Raw genomic sequence first — 20,884 nt, forward strand, 5'->3', positions numbered from 1 at the left:
CACAGAGACTAATGGCACGATTAATCAGCTCTGAATAGAGCCTGGCAGCGGCAGCGGGAGGCTGTCACCTCCCTTACACTACTAGTTTTAGCCATGCACGTACAAGACAGATTGTCAGAAGGACACAGAACACTTGCGCAGCATGTCTATTACAAGGTGTATAAAGATGGAAACTACATCTGATGGTCGTTTCTGCTAATCCCAGAATGCATTTCTGGCCGGGCGTCACAGTCTCCTCCTGACAGCATGGCGTTCCTGATTTGTGTTTTAAACGTCTATAGTCTTAAAAACTCAGTTTCACAGATCCAAGACGGTCCTAATTGAAAATGGATTATTTCCAACATTTGTCAAACATCTGTTAGTCTAACGAGCCTTCATACCCCCCCCCCCCCCCGTGTATGTTTTATCTAATGAAGGTACTTCATGCGTTTAACATTGTCTCCAACATCAATCCGTGACGGTGTCCGCTGTGTATCCGACATGTCATCCTCCATGTTCCTTGGATTGTGGCGACGTTTTAAAAGTGCAGGAGGGGCAGGAGGGGCAGGAGGTGCTTCCTCCTTAACGGGCTTCAAGCGCCCTCGTGATGGATGTGAGACACCAGAGCGATGTGCTTTTCTACTCTGCTCATTGTGTGTCTTTATTCATGAGGATGATTGTTGGGCTTGTGGTGATTCACGCTGCACTCTGAGTTTTATTCCTGGAGCGACGGTACGCATGTTTCCCTTTTGGGTTTTTCTCTTTTTTTGGCTCCATCCCAGAAAATTGGATTTGAAATGAAGCGGCGGCTTTGAGGTTAAAGTGTTGACTCCCAGCTGAACGGTTGTTTGAGGTTGTCGACATCCAAATCGGTTGAACTGAGGAGTTCTAGCACTCTTTGTATATTAGTCCCCCCCCCCTGCTAAACATACAGACAACGCAACCAATGTTTTTTAAGACTCTTTGGTCACATGACCTCAATCCAAGTCTTACGTGCTCTGAAATAAGCAAGAAGTGAAAACATCGAGCGTCTGCTAATCTCTGAGCTGTAGCTTCAGCCAGACATCGATGTTCGGAACCAAACCGTGTGTATGAGGAATTGATGTTTTGCTCTCTTTCTTCTTTTTTTTTTAGGTTTGTGTCAAATATTCCGAAATGAAAGATTACAATCAGCACTTTAACCTCATAAATCATTGTTTCATTTCAAATCCGAGGCGCTGAGCACAGAGCAAACACAACCTTCTGAAGACGGATGCGTGTATTTGGTGTTCACACACACACACACACACACACACACACACACACGCACAGATACGAGAACATCCTGTTCATGTAAACACCGTCACATTAATTTCTAGCCACTCCTTGAGATGTCTGTGCGGATGCACGTGGATCACAGTGGGTGTGTGAGTTTGGAAGTGTGTGTGTGTGTGGACCAGATAGCAGAAGATCTCTCACACACACACACACACGGTGTGAACAAATATAGAAAGCCGTGTCCGTGGTGAGCCCACGTGCCCCGACAGACAAACACGCCAGCGGCCGCTTTGCATTTCAGAACTATTTCTTCCTCCCAAACAAAATATGTTAAAAAAAAAAACGGCAACCACCAAATGAAATCACATTTCTGTGGCTCGACTCTGGAATGTGAAGTATTTAAAAACAACTTCTTCTTTTTTAGTTGAGAGAATCTATCTAGACTTTCTGTGGGTCGAGTTGGTCTTTTGTTAACATTTTACTGCGATGTATAAAACACCGTTTGACTCCCTGATCACATAGGCTTCCTTTTCGTGTTGAGTTAATTTAAAATGTCAATCACTTTTTAATCACAAATGATTGTGTGGGAAGGCCGCCTCGACGCCATGTTCTGCTCTGCCACCAGCCTGCCATTAGAGAGCCGTGTGTAGACCTGCATGTGTAGTCCCCCCCTGTATTGTGCTTTTTACGTGTAGTAGAAAGTGTTTAATTTCTGTGGTTCCTTGTCACGCCGAAAGGCCTTTTTTTGTTACGTTGTTGTTATTTGTTGTTTTCTTCTTTTTTTGTTTTTGTTTCCTTCCTTTCTTTCGTTTCACTGTCATTTCCATTTCACCTCTCCCCGACCCCTTTCCCTTTCGGACCCTTCTCCCTGCGTGAGGGCTCCCTCATCCCCCCCCTCCTCTCCCTCCCTCCCTGTCTCGCTGCATCCATCCCTCCCTCCTCTCCTCCCGACCCACAGATGTAGCCCTGCCCTCTCTCCTTCCCCCCTCACTGACTCCTAACACTACTGACCATGTAACGCCAGGCTCCGGAGGTGTAGCCGGTCCGGCGGGGCCCACGCCCTCCGGCCCCCGGGATGTCGTAGCTTCCCTGGTGTCCACCCGCTTCATCAAGCTGACCTGGCGCTCGCCGGCCGAACCCCACGGAAACGAGTTGACCTACTCTGTGTTCTACAGCCAGGAGGGAACCAGCAGGTAGCACACACAGTCCGCTGGAGTACCGGCGGGAGGGTACTTATACACGCGTTACTGCTGGAGTCAGCAGAGTACTAATATACATAGGTTCCAGCGCAGGAGTCTCGGACCACTCCGAACATGTCCAATTAAAGCAGTTGAAGCACTTATCGTGGCAGTAAGTGTTAATTAATTAAAAACAAACTTCCTCCCTCGAAGGATTACCTATCCAAGTCTCAACAAAAACAATTTGGTTTAAAACACTTTATTAAAATGGCTCTGTGATAATTCTCCCCCCCCCTCCCACCCACCAAGCTTCACGTGGAGAGGGTTTGCTGTGAATCTCTGAGAAAATCATTTCCAAAGCATTTCTCATCAGCATTTTGGCTATTTAAATTTTTCATTTATTTTTTATGTTTTCTCTGTAAAATAGCTGCAAGTCATTTTTCATAAGTGGCCTCATGCAAGAGCTTGAGATGCAAATTAATACATAACTGTCTAATACATAAGCGTACCAATACTATTTGCACAGAGCAGTGTGGCCGCCTCAAACTAACTGAAGGACAGAAGATAAGTCTTTGAGGTAATTTTCCAAATATTGAATGTGAATATTTTTGCTATATTCAAGTTGATCTCGATGTTGATAGAGGGGTGCTAACACAGCTTTATGGACTAAATACTATATCTGTTAATTGAAAAAGAAATAGAAAGATTTATCGGTCAATAACGACAGTAACACATGCATGAGGCAGCAAATATGCACATTTACAACTATTACAAGGACAATACACAATTATATACAACTAAACGGTGTACGGTACCAGGCATTATGAAGACATTGAATCATCAGTTCATTCAGTAGCCAGACTTATTATCCACTGAACCTTTTACGTATTTTCTCAAATGCTTTAAAGACAAGTTATTAAATGCTCTGCTCCTCTGTGTTTGTGTGTGTGTGTGTGTGTGTGTGTGTGTGCACACATCAGGGAGCGAGTAGTGAATACCAGCCGTCCAGGGGAGATGCAGGTCACCATCCAGAACCTCATGCCAGACACCAAATATCGCTTCAGGGTCGTGGCCCACAACGGCAACGGCCAGGGAGAGAGCTCTGCAGCGCTCAAAGTGGCCACCCAGGCTGAAGGTAGAGACACACACACACACACACACACACACACACACACACACACAGCGCGTTCTTTTATATGTGCTCAGTACACAGGACACATAAACATAAAGCTGAACTCCGGCCCGGTTAGTTGGAAACATGCTGGCGCACACCGATGCAAACAGGATGCACTCGGAGTGGAACGCGCAAACACACGTTCACACAAACAAATATTAACTCACAAACAGCAAACACGCTCCCTTCAAACAGAGACGCCGGCGCACACACAGAGGAGGCTGTTCGGTGCTGTGCGTTAGGGCGGACCACCCAACAGCAAGCGTTTTCTTGTTTATGCCCCAACATTTACTGTATAATCCCTCTATGTGTGTGTGTGTGTGTGTGTGTGTTGCTTTAAACCATACCGACCTGAGTAAGGAATGTTTAGAAATTGGTATTCCAGGATCCAACGTCTCCCTCATCCCGTCTGCACAGAGATGCTTTACAGAAGCTCACGAGGATGCTTTGAGAACACGTGAGAATCACGGAGGGGACAAAAGGGGGTTCTCTTCTCCTTCTGTTCTCTTTGTGTCGGGGTGTGTAACCAACGCACTCCGTCTCACCCCCATTTCAAAAGCGCTGCGACGGGGATTTCCCTGCACGCAGTCGGGGTGGACGTCCCGCACCTCCTGGCTCAGCGACAGCTCGGTCTCTGTCACTTTGTAGGTCAGCCCCCCCCCCCCCCCCCGCGTCCTTGGTGGAGGGCGGACCGATCGGAACACACACACACACACACACTACACGTTAATACCTGCGAGCAGGAGCCTAGACACCCGTGGGGATAGCAGTGAGGGCGATGTGTGTGTGTATCTGTGTGTGTGTGTGTGTGTGTGTGCGTGTACTTTTAGTGTAAGAACATACTACGAATCGGAGCTTACACTTTTGACCTGCGCCTTAGTGCCAGGCATGTGCACACAACGCTGCACCATATTACCTCTCCGCGGAGACTGGGTCGACACACACACACACACACACACACATACATACTCACTCTGTTATCCGTGCACGATGACAAATGGGAGCTCCTCTCTTCTGTCAGGAACACCTGCAGCAAATACAAGATATATATACCGCGCGGACATAAATCTGTGTCTGACAGTCGCCACTTTAACCTCATACTCACCGTTTCATTTTGAATCCGATGTTCCGCGGCGAGGAGACAACGAGAACTGTCCCTCTCCATATGCTACCTGACACATTAGGGCAGTGACACGCATGTGATGTGAGCTCTGTTCTGCAGCCCACTGGCTATGGAATGAAATATTTACTTGGAGACTAACATGAAGATGTAAAGGAAGCGCCTTTTACATTTGCATCGGATTTGAAATACCGCCTCTATTTATCTACAGCCCCACAATCCTCCAGGGATGTAAAGTAATCTCGTAAATGTATACGTGCGTGTTTTTACAATATAACCGATTCGACTTGAAGCTTAAAAGATTTAATCTTCACGACGTGTAAAGGGACGACGTCTTATGTTTGTGTTGGCATTTAATTTATGATGGCGTGACCACTTTTCTAAACATTGGACATGGACATTCCTGTCCTTCCCTCTCTAACAAAAAGTAGAGCTCACACACGGGCGCATTGTGATAGATTCTCCGTCTAATCCCGCCTCGTATCTCCACTAACCAGACCGCAGTAAGATAAACTGTGTACCGCACTGAATATAAGCTGGAGGCCCGATGTTGATGGGATGCGAGAGATGCACACTGGATGTTTGTTTGTGGCGGGAACACCTTCAGTTTTGTTTGTAGCATGGGAGTAACAAGAAAATCTACCTGTCTGGCGGCCCAGTCCGGAGCCGACGAGATCGGACTGAGCCGTCTCGTGAGGGAAATGGGCTTTTAAGAAGCTGAAAATATATATATTTATATGTTTTTGGCAGCCATAGCTGGAAAATTGCATTCCTGTCTTCCAGATGTCACGAAATGCATCAAAGATGGAGAGGCGTTGAAAGAAAATGTGTCATGTTTGATGTTTTTTTTCTTCTAATTTCTGCTCTCCTGCTTCAGTGCAAGTGTCCGGTCCCGCTCCCAACCTGCAGGCGGTGTCCAACGCGCCGACCTCCGTCTCTCTGAGCTGGGACAAACCGCTCATGGGCAACGGGGAGATGCTCACCTACAAGCTGTACTACACCGACAAAAGCTACGGCGACGAACAGGTAGGGGTGGGGCTCTCGCTCGCGTCCAAATAAAACATCTGCAGGTTTTGGTCCACTTTATTCCAAGAGTATATTACGAGTCGGGCGGAAACGTGCAGTTCGTGTCGTCATCCCACGACTTCCCACTTGTAAGACCTCGTAAGCGGAGAGGCGGCGTGTGTAGCTGACACTTGCTTTAGCACGGTTCATTAGAGAGAAAGAATATGACTGCATAGCCTCAGTAAAATTGTGATGAGGTCAGGAGTTGCTAATCCTACACGAAGCGACGCTTTGCTCCGCCGTTTGGGCCCCGCTCTTCAATTGTAGCGTCTCTGCACAAAAAAACTTGTATTGTGCAGAGAATAAAACGGCGGATATGAATCACAGAGTTGTTCTCTGCAGGTCCAACGCCGTCGCCGGAGTGGAATTCAGCCGGTTAGATATTGAGTCAGTAGCACTGTGCGAGCCAGCGAGGCATTAAAAAGCCTTTAATATGATAATGGATGAAACGTCAGCCAGCGCAGCGAGTAATGATGCCTCAGCTCCCCGGAGAAGAGAGCCAGAGATGAGGTGAAAAGGGCAAGAGACGTGTAGAGGGATGAAAAGAAAGAGAGAGAGGGACGGACGGACGGAGCAGACATGAAGTTGGAAAGACGCAGTGCTCAAAAGGTCATGAAATATTAAAGGGCTATGGGGAGGTGGGGAAAGTCAGGGGCAGCCTGTGATGCATCCTTCAAGGCTGAAGCAGTCGCGGGCGATCATCGGGTCGCCCCGGAAGTGAGATTAGATTTCCCCGCAGAAAAAAACCAGAATGTCACAAGCAGAGAGCTGAATGCAAATTAGCGTGAAGCAATGTGGCCCAATTTGTAAATATCGCAGACGGGATAATTTCCTTCTTGGTGGGCGATGGAAACGTTGGCGCTGCCCAATGTGAGAGATGGGTTTGGGTTGCAAGTTGCATAAAAGTTTGTTTCATTTACAATTGGCTGGAAATTGAAAACAACATTCGGCAAACATCAACGAGATGTCAGAGATAAACTTTAGTTTAGTCTTTTTCAAGAAATACATGTTCCTTCTTTCATTTTAGCTCTCCATCATTTGTTAAAATGTCTTTCATCTTTTCATATCGAGTTGTCAGTGAGCACATTCACATCTGCAACTCTTTCTGCTGGCTTTGGTGAGATGGAAATAACAGCTTCTGCTCCTCATGGGAAAGAGCTGCCCGCCAACACGGGAAACCTGAGGCCGAGTCTAAATATAGCGTGCACGTAGTAAACTCAGGCTTTTTTTTAAGGTCTCTCAAAAACCGCTTTGCTTCTGTCCGCTCTTATAAAGTGGCGGTAATACACTAACTTTATATAAGTACCACTTCAAAACATCAGAACTAACGACGAAAACATTCGCATTTGGGGTCGCACTATTCTGTGTTTAGATATGTTGTGTTGTTGAAGAAACTGACCGGGGTTTTGTCTCCCTCCGGTTCAGGACGTTGACGTCGACATTCAGTCCTACACCATGACCGGGCTGAAGAAGAACAACGAGTACAGTTTCCGCGTGGTGGCCAACAACAAGCACGGTCCGGGCGTCTCCACCGATGACATCACCGTTCGCACGTTGTCCGACGGTCAGTATTCATTTTTAACGCCGCTGTACTTGTGAAACACGTCGTGGCTTCATGGAGAAGAGTGTCTACGATGCGGGGATCTCACTGTATGAATGTTTCTTCGCTGTCGTTAAACGCAGCGATAAACTCGTGTTTTCATCAGCGATCAACCTGCTGATTATCTTCTCCACGGACCGATTCATCTATTGGTCGGTAAAATATCAGAAATATAGAATATCTCAATTTCCTAGAGCCCGAACAGATGAAATCAAAGTGCTTGATTTTTCAGACCAACACTCAGAAAACCTAAAGTTTTCATAATTATGTTAACAGCTAATTTGTGTGTGTGTGTGTTTGTGTTGTTTAACAAGTAATGGTTTTCTTTTCTTTCACAGTACCAAGTGCTCCTCCTCAAAACCTCACCCTGGAGGTCCAGAACTCAAAGGTAAGACCGTTTGCAGGACCTGTGCCTGGTCGAGTTGTTCCACACCGGCTGTAACCGGTTTGACCCGTTTCAGCCCAGTTCATGTGTGAAAGCTGCCAATCGGCTGCCTGCCCGATGAGGCGGGCCTTGGTCCGCTTCTGAAACGCACTCCGGTGCAATTTGTTTGTGCTGTAAAAGCAAACAACCGCAGGATGTGATGATGGCCGACTTTCAGCGCGGTTTCTAAAGTGTCAACGCTATGAAATCCATCTGCTGACCTTAGTCTATTAACTGGATCCCCATTGGCTGACGCCTAAGCGGCCGCGAATGAGAATCCTATCGTTGACCTCCCTACTTCCGGAATTTTATTTTCCACACATGCGGTCCTGATGGTGGAGGATGGAACCCAACCCCACCCCAGAAAAAAACCTAGATCATGAGTTAACAGTCAGTCTTCTCTACAGTCATGTTTACTCCTCCTCCCACAGACGCAACATACAAGTGAGCAGTGCACCTGACCTGTTTGGTACACACACACACACACACACACACACACACACAGTTGAACAAATGCAGTGCGTGGCCCGCAGCCCGGCTGGTTAAGCCGGTGTGTGCACCCTCATCGATCCTCTCGTCGGCAGCACACTGGCCTGTCGGGGGGGTTTATCTCCCGTATCGCTCTCCGTCTGCAAAGAAACCGTCTCAATCCAAAAGGATCCGTCGCAATTATTTGGAGAAATGTAATACTCAACCCAATGAACCCAGTTAACGCGTATCGGTGCCTTTTGACCTTTACGTTGACAAATCGGTGTTTGTCGAGATGCTATGTGCGAAGCTACGGAGCCATTTCACCTGTTGGTCATTTATATCGAATACATTCACACGAGACTCGTGCGAAGGTGAGATTTAGATTTATCTAGTCGGATCAAATTACTCTCAGACGGAGCCGACAAATCCCAGTGTTCCCACCCCGGTGTCACTATTAAATGAGATCTATTGTAGTTAAACACACTGTAGTTGTGATTAGATAATCCTGCTGCAGGCGTCACAGCGGGCTCCCGACTCAAACAGGAAGCTGCTCTCGGCTGCCTCTCTCTTTTTAGCCATTTGATCTTCAAACGGAGAGCTGAAGGCCTGTTTACCGTATGCTTCCATCCGGCTGATGGATTCAATTTAACCCCCCCCCCCAGCAAAGAGAAGAAGATGGAGGGGGGGGGGGGGGACCTCGGGGTGGTTGCATTGACTATAGAAGCCTTTTGCTGGTCGATGCCGATCCCAAGTGAGAGAGAGAACTGTCAAAGGAGGGGGGGGGGGGCAATCCTTTCACACACTCCCAGCTGGAGTGAGAACTGGCCGCCCATGCTGAGGGACAGTCGCGCTGATCAGAAATCAGAATCAGAATCAGAATCAGAAACAGTTTTATTGCCAGGAATGTTTACACGAACGAGGAATTTTTTTTGGTGGAAGGTGCAACATTTGGACATGACAAACAAACAACAATCAAGTGTTTGGGTGTGTGCTTCAAGTGGTGTGTTTAGTTAAATGTGTTACGTTGTGTGTATTGTGTGTTAAAGAAGTGCATGCGTCAGTCCGGTTCCATTGATGAGCCCGACTGCCGAGCAGTCAGTTCCATTGATGAGCCGACTTGCCGTGGAACTTTTGGGAGGAAAACGAAGAGACGCTGCTCTGTGGACAGGACCCCCCCCCCCCCCATGACACCCAGACAGACCCCCATTTGAAGCTGCGTTAGAGTTATTAGAGTTAGAGTTATTGAAATGCGTCATCTTATTTGTTGTCCTTGCGTTTTAATTCTGAAAGTAAACGATCATGACGTCAGTAACTGTGGTTCAAGTATATACTGGAGGTATAAAGCATTTATACAATACGCTGTTGGCAACGCCGGGACAAATGGAAACAGTGGGGGGTGGGAGGAGTCTAATTAACATGCGCTGCTCATTCTCCTCCTCGGGCCCTGTCGAGCAGAACCGCACGCAACGCAGCCGCAACGCCATGTTTCCGTGATCTTATTTGCCTCCTTCTTTTCCCCACTTTTGGCATCTTTTCGCTGTCATTTTCCAAAAGTCAATTAAACAGGTTTTCGTGATTAGAGGGAAGAAGAGAGAAATAACGAGTCGGGGGCCCGATAGCGTAATAAGACAAATTGAATAATTGAACACACTTAACACACATTTTATTTGCGCAATTCCCTCGACTTGGCTGGGGAGGAAGCCGTGCGTGTGTGTGTGCGCGCCTGTGTGTGTGTGTATGTGCGCACGCACACGCCACCTTCATGTATTCAGGCTTTTGTGCATCAGTGTGACAGTGGGGAGGCGTTAATTAACTCTTCTCTCACGCTGGGCTACCCACCCACATATTTCTTTAAACACACACACACACATACACACACACATGCATGAATCCCACAACGGTGCAGCGTGGGGCCCGCCGGCAAAAATGTCTGCACTCATCAATCGTCATGCCTCAGTCTCCGCAGAGTTCACCTGACAATGTGCACACCCCACTGGTCGAGATGACTCCTTCCGTTATTCATGTGCCTTATTTCCTCCAAGTGCGTCAATCTGCTCGGCGGGTTCGGGGAGGGGAGGGGAGGGGCAGGTGGGACGTGTTCGATCTGGCCGGCGGTGACCCTGCAAAGTGACGTGAACACAAACACGAGGCGCGTGGGAAGATGTGAGGACGACTCCTCAGCCTCCAGGTCACCTTCACAGCTGCAGGGCCAGAGAAAGCAGACGGTGCCACATGTGCCGACCATAGTTCCTTTTGTTTACTCCGCCCCTCGTGATCGTCATTGTTGTTTTGTTACCCTCCCTCAGGGCATCATGCTCCGGTGGCAGCCCCCACCCCTCAACGGCCAGAACGGTGAGATCACCGGCTACAAGATCCGATACCGGAAAGGGTCCCGGAGGAGTGAAGCAGCCGAGACCACCGGAGGCACCCAGCTCCTCAAGCTCATCGACGGTAAAACACGCAACAGTTTTCTTGTCCTCTATTGCAGTTTTTATTTTTTCATAAATACTTCCATTTTAGTTCATTTTGTACAGCCCAAAATCACAAATTACAAATTTGCCTCAGCGGGCTTTACAATCTGTACACATATGACATCCCTGACCTTTGACCTCACATCGGATCAGGAACAACTCCCAAGAATCAGAAAAAACCCTTTCACAGGGAAACAAGTGAAGAAACCTTCAGGAGGGCAACAGAGGAGGATCCCTCTCCAGGATGGACAGAAGCAATAGATGTCATGTGACCAGAAGGAAGCATTACAGAGTTACAAAAACACATTAAGCTAGAATGGGCACTCGGTAGAGCGCATACCTTCGCATATCACAAGATTGGGCATTGAATTATGAACATTTTGCCATTAGTTGCAAGCCAATTGGATAACAATTGACCATGCTATGGTAAAAAGAAGATGTTGACCTTTCCTTGACCATGACCTTTGACCCGATTGATCCCGAAATCTAATCAAATGGTCCCCGGATAATAACCAATCATCCCACCAAATTTCATGCGATTCAAGAAGATTTTGACCTTTTCATGACTTTGACCCGATCGATCCTAAAATCTAATCAAATGGTCCCCGGATAATAACCAATCATCCCACCAAATTTCATGCGATTCGGTTTAAAACTTTTTTTGTTATGCGAGGAACACACATACAAATAAATAAATAAATAAATACACGGCGATCAAAACATAACTTTCCGCATTTTCAATGCGAAGGTAATAAATATGACAGAGTGTATGAATAATTAGTCGTAGGCTTTGATTGCTGCATGTGTAAGTGGAGGAGAGGCGACCGACTCGGCTCAGACCCCTTCACTTCCAGTGTGCAGCATCCATGAACTACATTTGAGCTGCGGTGGTCAAAGGTCACTCCGCTGCTCCATGTTTATGTTGTATCTACGCTCCACTCTGTGTTGTGATGCTAAGTGTAGGCGGGGCCATCAGATTAACGCTATCGCTGTGAGTGACTCGCGCCCTTGGCTGACGCGCTACGATCTCTATCATCTCGATCTCGCAACTGAAGACGACGTGTCGGAGTTGCCGTTTGCCGTCTGCTCGCGACTTAGTCTCGTCCCTCAACATCTGCATCTCAGGATTTGCGATCCTTGAGAAAGTGGTCGCAAATCAGTTGTGCGACTTTCTACATCATAATAGTTTATTTGAGAAATTTCAATCAGGATTTAGAAAACACCACAGCATAATGGCAGCAGATAAAGGACTCCTCTCTGTCCTGGTCTTGTTAGACCTTAGTGCTGCGACCATGACATCCTGTTACAGAGACTGGAGCAGTCGACTAATTTGGTTTAAATCCTATTTATCAGATCGATCTCAGTTTGTATTTGTGATAACCACCAACGTTAATCACGGAGTTCCACAAGGTTCTGTGCTTGGACCAATTTTATTTACCTTATACATGCTTCCTTTGGGCAATATTATCAGGAAACACTCCATAAACTTTCATTGTTATGCAGATGACACTCAACTATATTTATCGATAAAACCAGAGGAGAGCAACCAACTCTGTAAAATTCAAGCATGTCTTAAAGACATAAAAACATGGATGACCTGCAACTGATGTTAAACTCAGACGAGATCAATTATCTGGTGATGTGGATTCTCTGGCATCCAACACCACTGTAAAGAATCTTGGCGTTATCTTTGATCGACTTGTCCTTTAACTCCCACGTAAAGCAAATCTCAAGGACTGCATTCTTTCATCTACGTAATATTTCAAAATCAGGCACATCTTGTCTCAAAAGATGCAGAAAAATTGGTTCACGGCGTTGTACTTCCGAGACTGGATTACTGCAACTCCTTATTAGCAGGCTGCTCTAATAAAAAAGAGATCACATCACTCCTGCACTAGCTGCTCTGCACTGGCTCCCAGTAAAATCAAGAATCACTTTTAAAATTCTTCTCTTAACCTACAAAGCCTTGATTGGTGATGCTCCATCATATCTTAAGGGGACTACTTGTAGTTCCTAGAGTCTTAAAAAGTAGAATGGGAGCCAGAGCCTTTGGTTATCAAGCTCCTCTTTTATGGAACCAGCTCAGTCCGGGAGGCAGACACAGTCACCTAGACTTAAGACCTTCCTCTTTGACAGAGCTTATAGTTAGGGCTGAATCAGGTTTGCCCTGGTCCAGCCCCTTGATATGCTGCTATAGGCTTATAGCTGCCGGGGACGTTTTAGGATGCACTGAGTACCTATCTCCTCTTTTTCTCTCCTTAAGGATGAATTTTCATCTCTCAATCACACGTTACTAACTCTGCTTTCTCCCAGATCCTATCTGCCTGATGGATCGTCTGATTCCTGCTCATGACTACGCCACTGTCCTGTTGAGACTCCGCCCACTCCTCCTCCCCACCGCCATCTGCCTGATGGGATTCCATCGTGGAATATGCCTACTATGAACTATTCATACACTCTGTCATATTCATTGAATGTATTTTAACTCTAAATCTGTCCTTCTGTACACATTACATCTATTGCATCTGTCCATCCTAGGAGAGGATCCTCCTCTGTTGCTCTCCTCCAGGTTTCTTCCTTTTTTCCCCTGAAGGGTTATTTGGGAGTGAATTGAATCTGAACATGTCCCACTGTAAACCCACCGCCGCCGACTAAACGCGCACAGTGTCGCCAGAGACGCGCGGCAACAGTGATTTAAATATTGGATGTTGTCGCGACAACTTTCAAGCGGGCCCGGCCTCACGCTGTGCTCCCCATCAAAGAGAATATGCACTTAGAAGTCGATTTTGAAGAATATTCCGGGGAGTGGAACAGAGCGGGGGGTGTTTGTTGGTTCAAAAAGCGTTTAGAGCGAGATGTTGTAGCCCGGGAGGCACGGGGTAGTTAGGCAGTCTTCAGAAGAGCCCCCCCCCCCTACAGGATTAGCGCGTAGTGTGCAAATGGGACAATGTGACGATGATGAACAAATGTTGCTGCAAATTAATACAGCAACACATCATTTGTCAGCGGGGGGCGTTTCCCCTCCCCCTCCCCCTCTTTTGTGAAAAGCACAAAATTCCACCTTGAAAATACGAAGAATAATTCTTGTGCTTTCTTTAGCTGCTTATTCTTTTCGCGCACGCTTTTCTTTAAGGGAATAGAAGAAAAAAGAGTTGCTCGCCGAGTTGTCTCAAGCCGAAGGGCGGGAAAACAAACCTCAATGCCGTCCGTGATGTAGAGCGGAAAAAGAAAGTTTGTTGCATCGCAGGAACCTTGACTTGATTCTTCCCTCCGGCAGGCTGATAGAGATCTCCTCCGTTAGTGTCGGGCATCTGCTTAATACATCTGTGCTTTCAGAATATTCATTGCGTCTGCAACTGGAAACCCCGAATGAGCGGCCAGTAAACAAAGTGACGGGGAGCCGCTTTCTAGAAAGAGAGCGACGTGATGTTTTCTCGCCGCTTGAATAAAATAACCCCGAGCTCCGAGTTCTGACGCGCACGCCTCGCCTGTCCAGGTCTGGAGCGCGGCACCGAGTACTCCTTCCGGGTGTCGGCCATGACGGTGAACGGCACCGGACCGGCCACCGAGTGGACCGCCACGGAGACCTTCGAGAGCGACCTGGATGGTAAACACATGCTGTTGTCGTGTGTCTTATCCTTTTATGTTTATTATGGTCTGTCAAGTGACTACATGCGCAAATGTAGGTTTTAAATTAAGATAAGACATATAAAGTCAGCATTTAATTAACTGAATGTAAGAGCTCTGCTTGAAGTTTTCTCGTCCCCGCCCCCTTCCAGAATCTCGCGTGCCGGACCAGCCCAGCTCCCTCCATGTCCGGCCGCTGGTCAACAGCATCGTGGTGAGCTGGACGCCGCCGGAGAACCAGGACATCGTGGTGCGCGGCTACACCATCGGCTACGGCATCGGCAGTCCGCACGCTCGGACCATCAAGGTGGACTACAAGCAGCGCTACTACACCATCGAGAACCTCGGTAGGAACCGGGGCCGCGGGCGTTCGCTCTGCGTCGCTCTGCATTGTCCTCACTGCGAGGGGGTTATTGATTCGATAATAACTGCGTAATGACGCCGGAGAATCGAAGCTGATTTGTCTAAATGCACTTCTGGTATCGATGAGCCGGCGGGGACAATGAGTCTCGGGCCAGAAATGTCAACGTTTGAAACATTACTGTGATCGTCCAAGAAATATAACTGACTGGTTCGTTGACATTTTAATTAGGAATGAGCAAACACACACACACACACAAACACACACACACACACACACACACGCGCGCAGTAAGAAGCAATTCATGTGAGTAGTTGCAGAATTAATGAGATCTTCTCCGCCGCACACCAGAGCCGCTAATTATACAGATTGGCCTAATGGGGACACAATAATTAAAGGTCAAAACTGTTTTAAATACAACAAACTTGCTTTGGTGGTTCTAAACGCCGCCGTCGAAGCCACGGGAACGTCACGCCGACGCTCCGCTGGGTCCGACTGTTCCACGAGGAGGATCGGGAGAACTCTTTGAGACCGCGAGCCGCCGACTTCATCCGTTTTAGATTAAACAATTCCTTAATAAAACTCTAATTCCCCGTGGTGACGGATCGCGGTTCAGTAATAAGCGGCGGTTCGAACAAGCGAGACGCACGTTTTCTGTCCCGTCGGCACATTGCACATGTAGGTCGTGCGCTGTTGCTGGGGGTTTTTTTCCCTCCAAAATTAATTGTTATATTTTTCCCCCGACGTTAATACTCCAGCAATCAAAGAGGGCGAGACGCGGAGAATGAGTTGAAACGATAATCTTGGGAAACGGAAGGAAATTTGGAGGTGAAATTGTGGCAAAGTATCTTTATATGCATAATTGAAGCCTCCGTTCAAATCACACCGAGAGGAATCGTTGTATTCGAATGTTCATTCTGGCCAATATTGCAATTATGAGTCAAGAGTCTCGAGAGTTTTGACTTGATTAGATGGTTGGTTAGCTAATTTATCTCGCTCTGACTTTACCCCCCCCCCCCCCCCCCCTCTCTCTCTCTCTCAGACCCCAGCTCCCACTATGTGATCACCCTGAAGGCCTTCAACAACGTGGGCGAGGGGATTCCCGTGTACGAGAGCGCCATCACCAGGCCGCAGTCCGGTAGGAGCCACACACGTCCGCATTTGTCTTGGCGCTCGCTCTCTGACCTGAAATCGCGATGAAGGCAGAACGGGCCTCGACCGTCGGCTTCAAATTACCAAAGCGATAACCGGTCACCGGGGTGTCTCGCCACTCTCATCAAGTCTCTCCTTAATGGCTCCCGGCATGCTGGAGTCTCTCTTTTTTTTAATCAAATGTTCAAAACCCTCCTATTTTGCCCTGAGATAACCAGTCGCGCAGATGGAACAGATCTCCAACCAGGGAGAGCGGACATAAATGTTATTGGAGAACCTTCTGCAGACAGAAGAGTCTCTTTGTGTTTAGGGCGTGTGTGAAAGGAGAATACAGACTTTTCTGCAGCTAGGCCTCGAACAATCAAATCAACGGAGGTGTTTATTCTACGCAAAACAAACTGGTGATTAAGGCCCTTTAAAATACTAAATAAAGCAGTTTTACATCCAAAAAATTCAGATAAAAACCTAAAGGGACTCAGAGTTGAGCTGCAAATGGCTCAAAGTCTTTTATACGGTTAAAAAATAACCAAGATCTCAATAGTTGTTTTTTCTAAATTATGCAATGACCCTTCAGCTTGATTCCAATTTTAATGCGTAATAGATACATATTAATAATAATAATAATAACTTTATTTATATAGCACCTTTAAAAACAAAGTTTACAAAGTGCTCTACAGAGAATCAAGGCAAAGCAAAGTAGAATGGTGAGATACAAATATCAAATAAAAAACAGACAAACTAAACAAGGGGAACCAAAGAACTGCATAAAAGGACGACATCACTTAAAAGCTGTTCTATAAAAATGGGTTTTAAGAAGTGATTTAAACGAAGTTACTGATTCACACATAGTGGGCGCTGTGAGAGATATTATACCTTTTGATTATTCTGAACAGGAGACAGTTTAACTCAATATTGTGTACGTACTTTGTAGTAGAGCCCCTCCAGAGAGACCGAAGTTTATGTTAATTATAAAATTTCTGGCTCGATGCAGATCTTGGTCACAATGCCTTCATAACCGAATTGATGAGAATATTTTTCTTTTCCCCCCCGATACCAGTTTTGTGGGTAGAAATGCGGTCGCACTGCCGCTCTGTGATTTGTATCTTTGCATATCTGCATCACAGTGAAGCAGCTGGTGGTTGACAACCTGTAGTTCCTTGAGCCTCAGATCACATCTCTGTGAACAATTAGAGGCCGGGGTATCCGGCGTGTTTGACAAATGATCTGAAAGTGCGAAAACACGCTGCCGGTGGAGACGGCGCACTGGCGGATTTCACGCGGTTTATGTGACGGCGTCGGAAGACAGCCGTCCCGTGCACCCTGGGGTGCCCCGGGAATGTGGTCCTCAACCGCCTCCTCTCCCATCCAGCCTCCCACCTCCGCGCTCAGCCTTGATCGCTCCACTTGAGAGAGGTGGGGGGATGCTGGATGACTTCAAGCACATGAAGCTTCGAGGGGGGGGAGTTGCAGTCTTAGTACACACACACACACACACACACAGACGCAGACCTCCCGTGGTGTTCTGGGCAACCCGTCTTCAGATCCAAACGTTTCCTCTCAAAGCCGAACCAAAGCCCACCACAGTCGTCTGCTGCTGAATCCTCAGCGGCGCGTTCCCTTCCTGCCAGTTTGTTCAAGTTGGAATTAAAAAGACGAGCTGACCTACATAGCACTTTTAGAGAGAGAGAGAGAGAGAAAAAAAACTTGGTGAACTTGGGTTGAGCGAGCGCTCGGCTGAACGTTGCGATAATGGCGCGACGTCTTAAACTGAAGAGCGAGAAATGATGGATCGCTCCCGCGGCGTCTGGAACGGGATGTTACGCGGGCCAGTCGGCCTCTCGGCCCCACTCCAAAGCCCTCAGAGCCTCTCCACAACCACAGGAATGCACACACACACACACACACACACACTATCTCTCTCTGACTCACCATGAGGGTGAATGCATCAACCAAAGAGGTGTCAACTGGAGCGAGGTGGAGAGAAGAGGAGGCGGCCCACCTAGTGGTCGAGGTGGAGTGTCATCGAGGGGTGCGGAGCAAAGCCGAGGGTGGACAAAGCGGTTAAACCAGCGGCCGGGAGGCCATCTTGAAACGTCTCATCCATCAGTATGCAGACCTTATGTTTGAGACCCTCCTCTCCCACACACACACACACACATGATCACTGGTTGTATGGGGTGCAATGGGCAGGCACCACACACACACGGACACGGCTCATTATACATACAACAGGGGTGTCGTTATGCAACATACTAAATACCATTCGTCATATTTAAATACTGGACTGCACTTTGTTTCACTATTTCAAAATTAATTCAGGACTTGCTGAATAGATGGATATAATGATATATAGTCAAAATAGGTGTTTGTCAACCATCAGCTTGTTTTAGCAATGGATTTACAAAATGTTCACTTGTGTTTAATGTGTTTTTTACTAGCTTTTCTTTTTCTTGTCACACATAGACACCCTGAACAATAATATAGAGATGCAGTTTAAACGAGCAGAGCGATAATCGGAACAAAAATAACACAAATGTGAGGAAAGAAATCATCCGGGACACTATAATGCTACATTTCTGGGTCCTAATTAAAACATGTAAACAATAACACAGAGATGTTATCGACCCAACGAGATAGGGTTAGAGTTGTGACGCACTTTGTGAGGATGATATTTCCCACAATAGGGTTCTAGAAGCGATTCAAGGAAGAACCTTTCACCGCAAGCTTGTCATCGAACGCCTTTGAGCCCGTTAACGGAAGCAGTACACACACACACACACACCCACACACACCACTTGTCCGTGACCCTCTCCCCTGCCTGCAGGCTTACACAAAGCCTGTGGATTTCCTTTTCTTTCCCTATAGCATTCAAGGACATAATGCCGCTTTTTTGACGTTCTACTCTGCATAGAAGGGGAACGTTCCGGTGCATTCAGTGTCCTTCTGTTTATCCACTTTGCGTTGAAGTGTTTGTGAAAAGCTCCGCGATGTAAACCAAACGCGTTTCGGTGTTGCCGCTCTCTGAGAAGAGTTGGCTGTTGGATTGTGGGTATCTGCTTTCAGCCCAGCTTTACATTGACTGTAATCTTTTTCTTATGAATAGAGTCTCTCTCTCGCTCTCTCTGTCTCTCTCTCTCTCTGTAGTGCCACATTATCTATTGATAGAATGCCACGTACTGTACACTTCTATATATCAGCCACGTCTGTAGATGTGTCTTGTTGTAGAGGTCTCTGTGTTTCTAATAGAATCTTCTCTCTCTTTCTCTTCACCTTTCCCATCCCATCCCCTGCCTCCCCATTTTTATTCATTAACCTTATTTTGCTCCCGTTCGTGCCTCCCTGCATCCTTGTTTCCGATCCGTCTCGCTTCTCCTCCATGTTTTACATTTTTAATTCATGCATGCAACGCGGGTCTCCTTGCCTGACGCGCAGACCCCGCAGACCCCGATGTTGACCTGTACGAACTCTTCCATGCTCCGTACACCTCAGTACCAGACCCCTCCCCAATGATGCCACCCGTGGGCGTTCAGTCCTCGGTGCTGAGCCACGACACCATCAAGGTGACCTGGGCCGACAACTCGCTGCCCAAGAACCAAAAGATCACCGATAACCGCTTCTACACGGTGCGCTGGAAGACCAACATCCCCGCCAACACCAAGATGAAGGTAAGAGACTCTCCCCTTCCCGGGTTCATGCCGTTTCATGTGGGGTTGAATGGATGACGGCAGATGTGCACTGGGTCGTTCTCACGTCGGACGCCATTTGTAGGGTCTTTCTTTCACGATCCATAGCGGGATTGTAATCCTCACTCATGAGGCGGCAGGTTACCATGACGACCGGCCCGCGAAAAGGAATCCGTCGTCCTCGGGTTTCCTGAGCGGACGGCGGCGCAGACCAGATTTAACTCTGCGTGCATCGTACCCCAAAGATGCGGCGCTAAAGGACGCCTTTTGATTTTCTGCGTTTGTTCAATTCAACGATTTTCAAAAATGCTTTCTTTAATTTGTTGGATTCAAACGGTCCTTTTTTCTGAAATTCTGGCTGTTAATTTCATTTGAGGAGGATTTATACAAGAAAAGATGCTCCAGTTAAACCCCCTCTCCTTTTTATTCTGGTACTATTAAGCTTATAAAAACTAGTTGGAATAATTCACGTAAGTATGATTGCAGTCTGATTTAAACTTTGGTCATTTGGCCTTTATTTAAATGGGTTTCTGTGCATTCCAGTGCTTTGGGACTCTGTGCTTCCCTTCACGCCGCCCACACTCACCAGACATGCGTTTAGATGTGCTGAGCATGAAAAAAAGTAATGTTATCGATAATATTTAATAAAGTATTCCCACAGCAGCTCCTAAGCACAGGGCAGCATAATGTTTTCGTTTCTACAAAAGCAATAATCAATTTTTATATCCAACTTTTCAAAGCACTACAAAGAAAAGCAGTCTTAGTCTTCCTGGTTTTAGGTCGAGTTCACAGACTCAAGTGAACGGAGCTTAATCTAATTATTCTATTTACAAGATATTAACATGACTTGTGTTGTAGCCACACTCATCTGTAGATATAGTGGTTTAATTAAACTTTTTTAAGGCCTCGCTATCTTCTCTTATGTTAAACCTTCCTTTAAGTGACTAGTAGTGTCACTAAAAGGAAGTGTCGGTATTGTTTTTTATTGTCTATTAAAGTTCCTTAAGATTTCTTTCCCGGTTACCCGGTAACGCTGGTTTAATACCGAAGTAAACTCTTTTTAAACAGCTACTTTGTCGGAAATCCAACAGAAGAGGAGCATCTTGTTGCTCGTTGTTTTCCTGATTTCACGCCGCGTAGTCTTTGACTAGTTTATTATAACCTGATTATCGCTATTTTAGTCATTACCTGGTAGATCTATCTTTGTGAGGAGCAATTTGAGTTTTAGACCTTCAGAGTGGGGACGTGTTTGGCCTGTTTTTAGGGTTCAGACTTTATTTTTCGGATCAGGTTGAGTTACGGTAATGCATTATGTCAATGAG

General features: G+C 46.8%; 1 protein-coding gene across 9 annotated transcripts in view; it reads left to right on the forward strand.

Annotated features, from left to right (window-relative positions):
• The window catches only part of neo1a (neogenin 1a), a 145,103-nt gene that overhangs the window by 112,334 nt on the left and 11,885 nt on the right, over positions 1-20,884 (forward strand). For 6 of the 9 annotated variants that reach the window (XM_056412129.1, XM_056412133.1, XM_056412131.1 and 3 more), the window contains 10 exons: positions 2,195-2,429; positions 3,395-3,549; positions 5,586-5,734; positions 7,199-7,337; positions 7,712-7,761; positions 10,575-10,719; positions 14,236-14,346; positions 14,519-14,713; positions 15,770-15,865; positions 19,312-19,544. In XM_056412129.1, the coding sequence (XP_056268104.1) occupies positions 2,195-2,429; positions 3,395-3,549; positions 5,586-5,734; positions 7,199-7,337; positions 7,712-7,761; positions 10,575-10,719; positions 14,236-14,346; positions 14,519-14,713; positions 15,770-15,865; positions 19,312-19,544 (1,508 nt within the window). The remainder of the gene's footprint in view (positions 1-2,194; positions 2,430-3,394; positions 3,550-5,585; positions 5,735-7,198; positions 7,338-7,711; positions 7,762-10,574; positions 10,720-14,235; positions 14,347-14,518; positions 14,714-15,769; positions 15,866-19,311; positions 19,545-20,884) is intronic. The other 3 variants (XM_056412132.1, XM_056412137.1, XM_056412134.1) reach the window with 2 other exon arrangements.

The sequence above is a fragment of the Pseudoliparis swirei genome, chromosome 4, assembly GCF_029220125.1.
Source record: "Pseudoliparis swirei isolate HS2019 ecotype Mariana Trench chromosome 4, NWPU_hadal_v1, whole genome shotgun sequence".
NCBI lineage: Eukaryota > Metazoa > Chordata > Actinopteri > Perciformes > Liparidae > Pseudoliparis > Pseudoliparis swirei.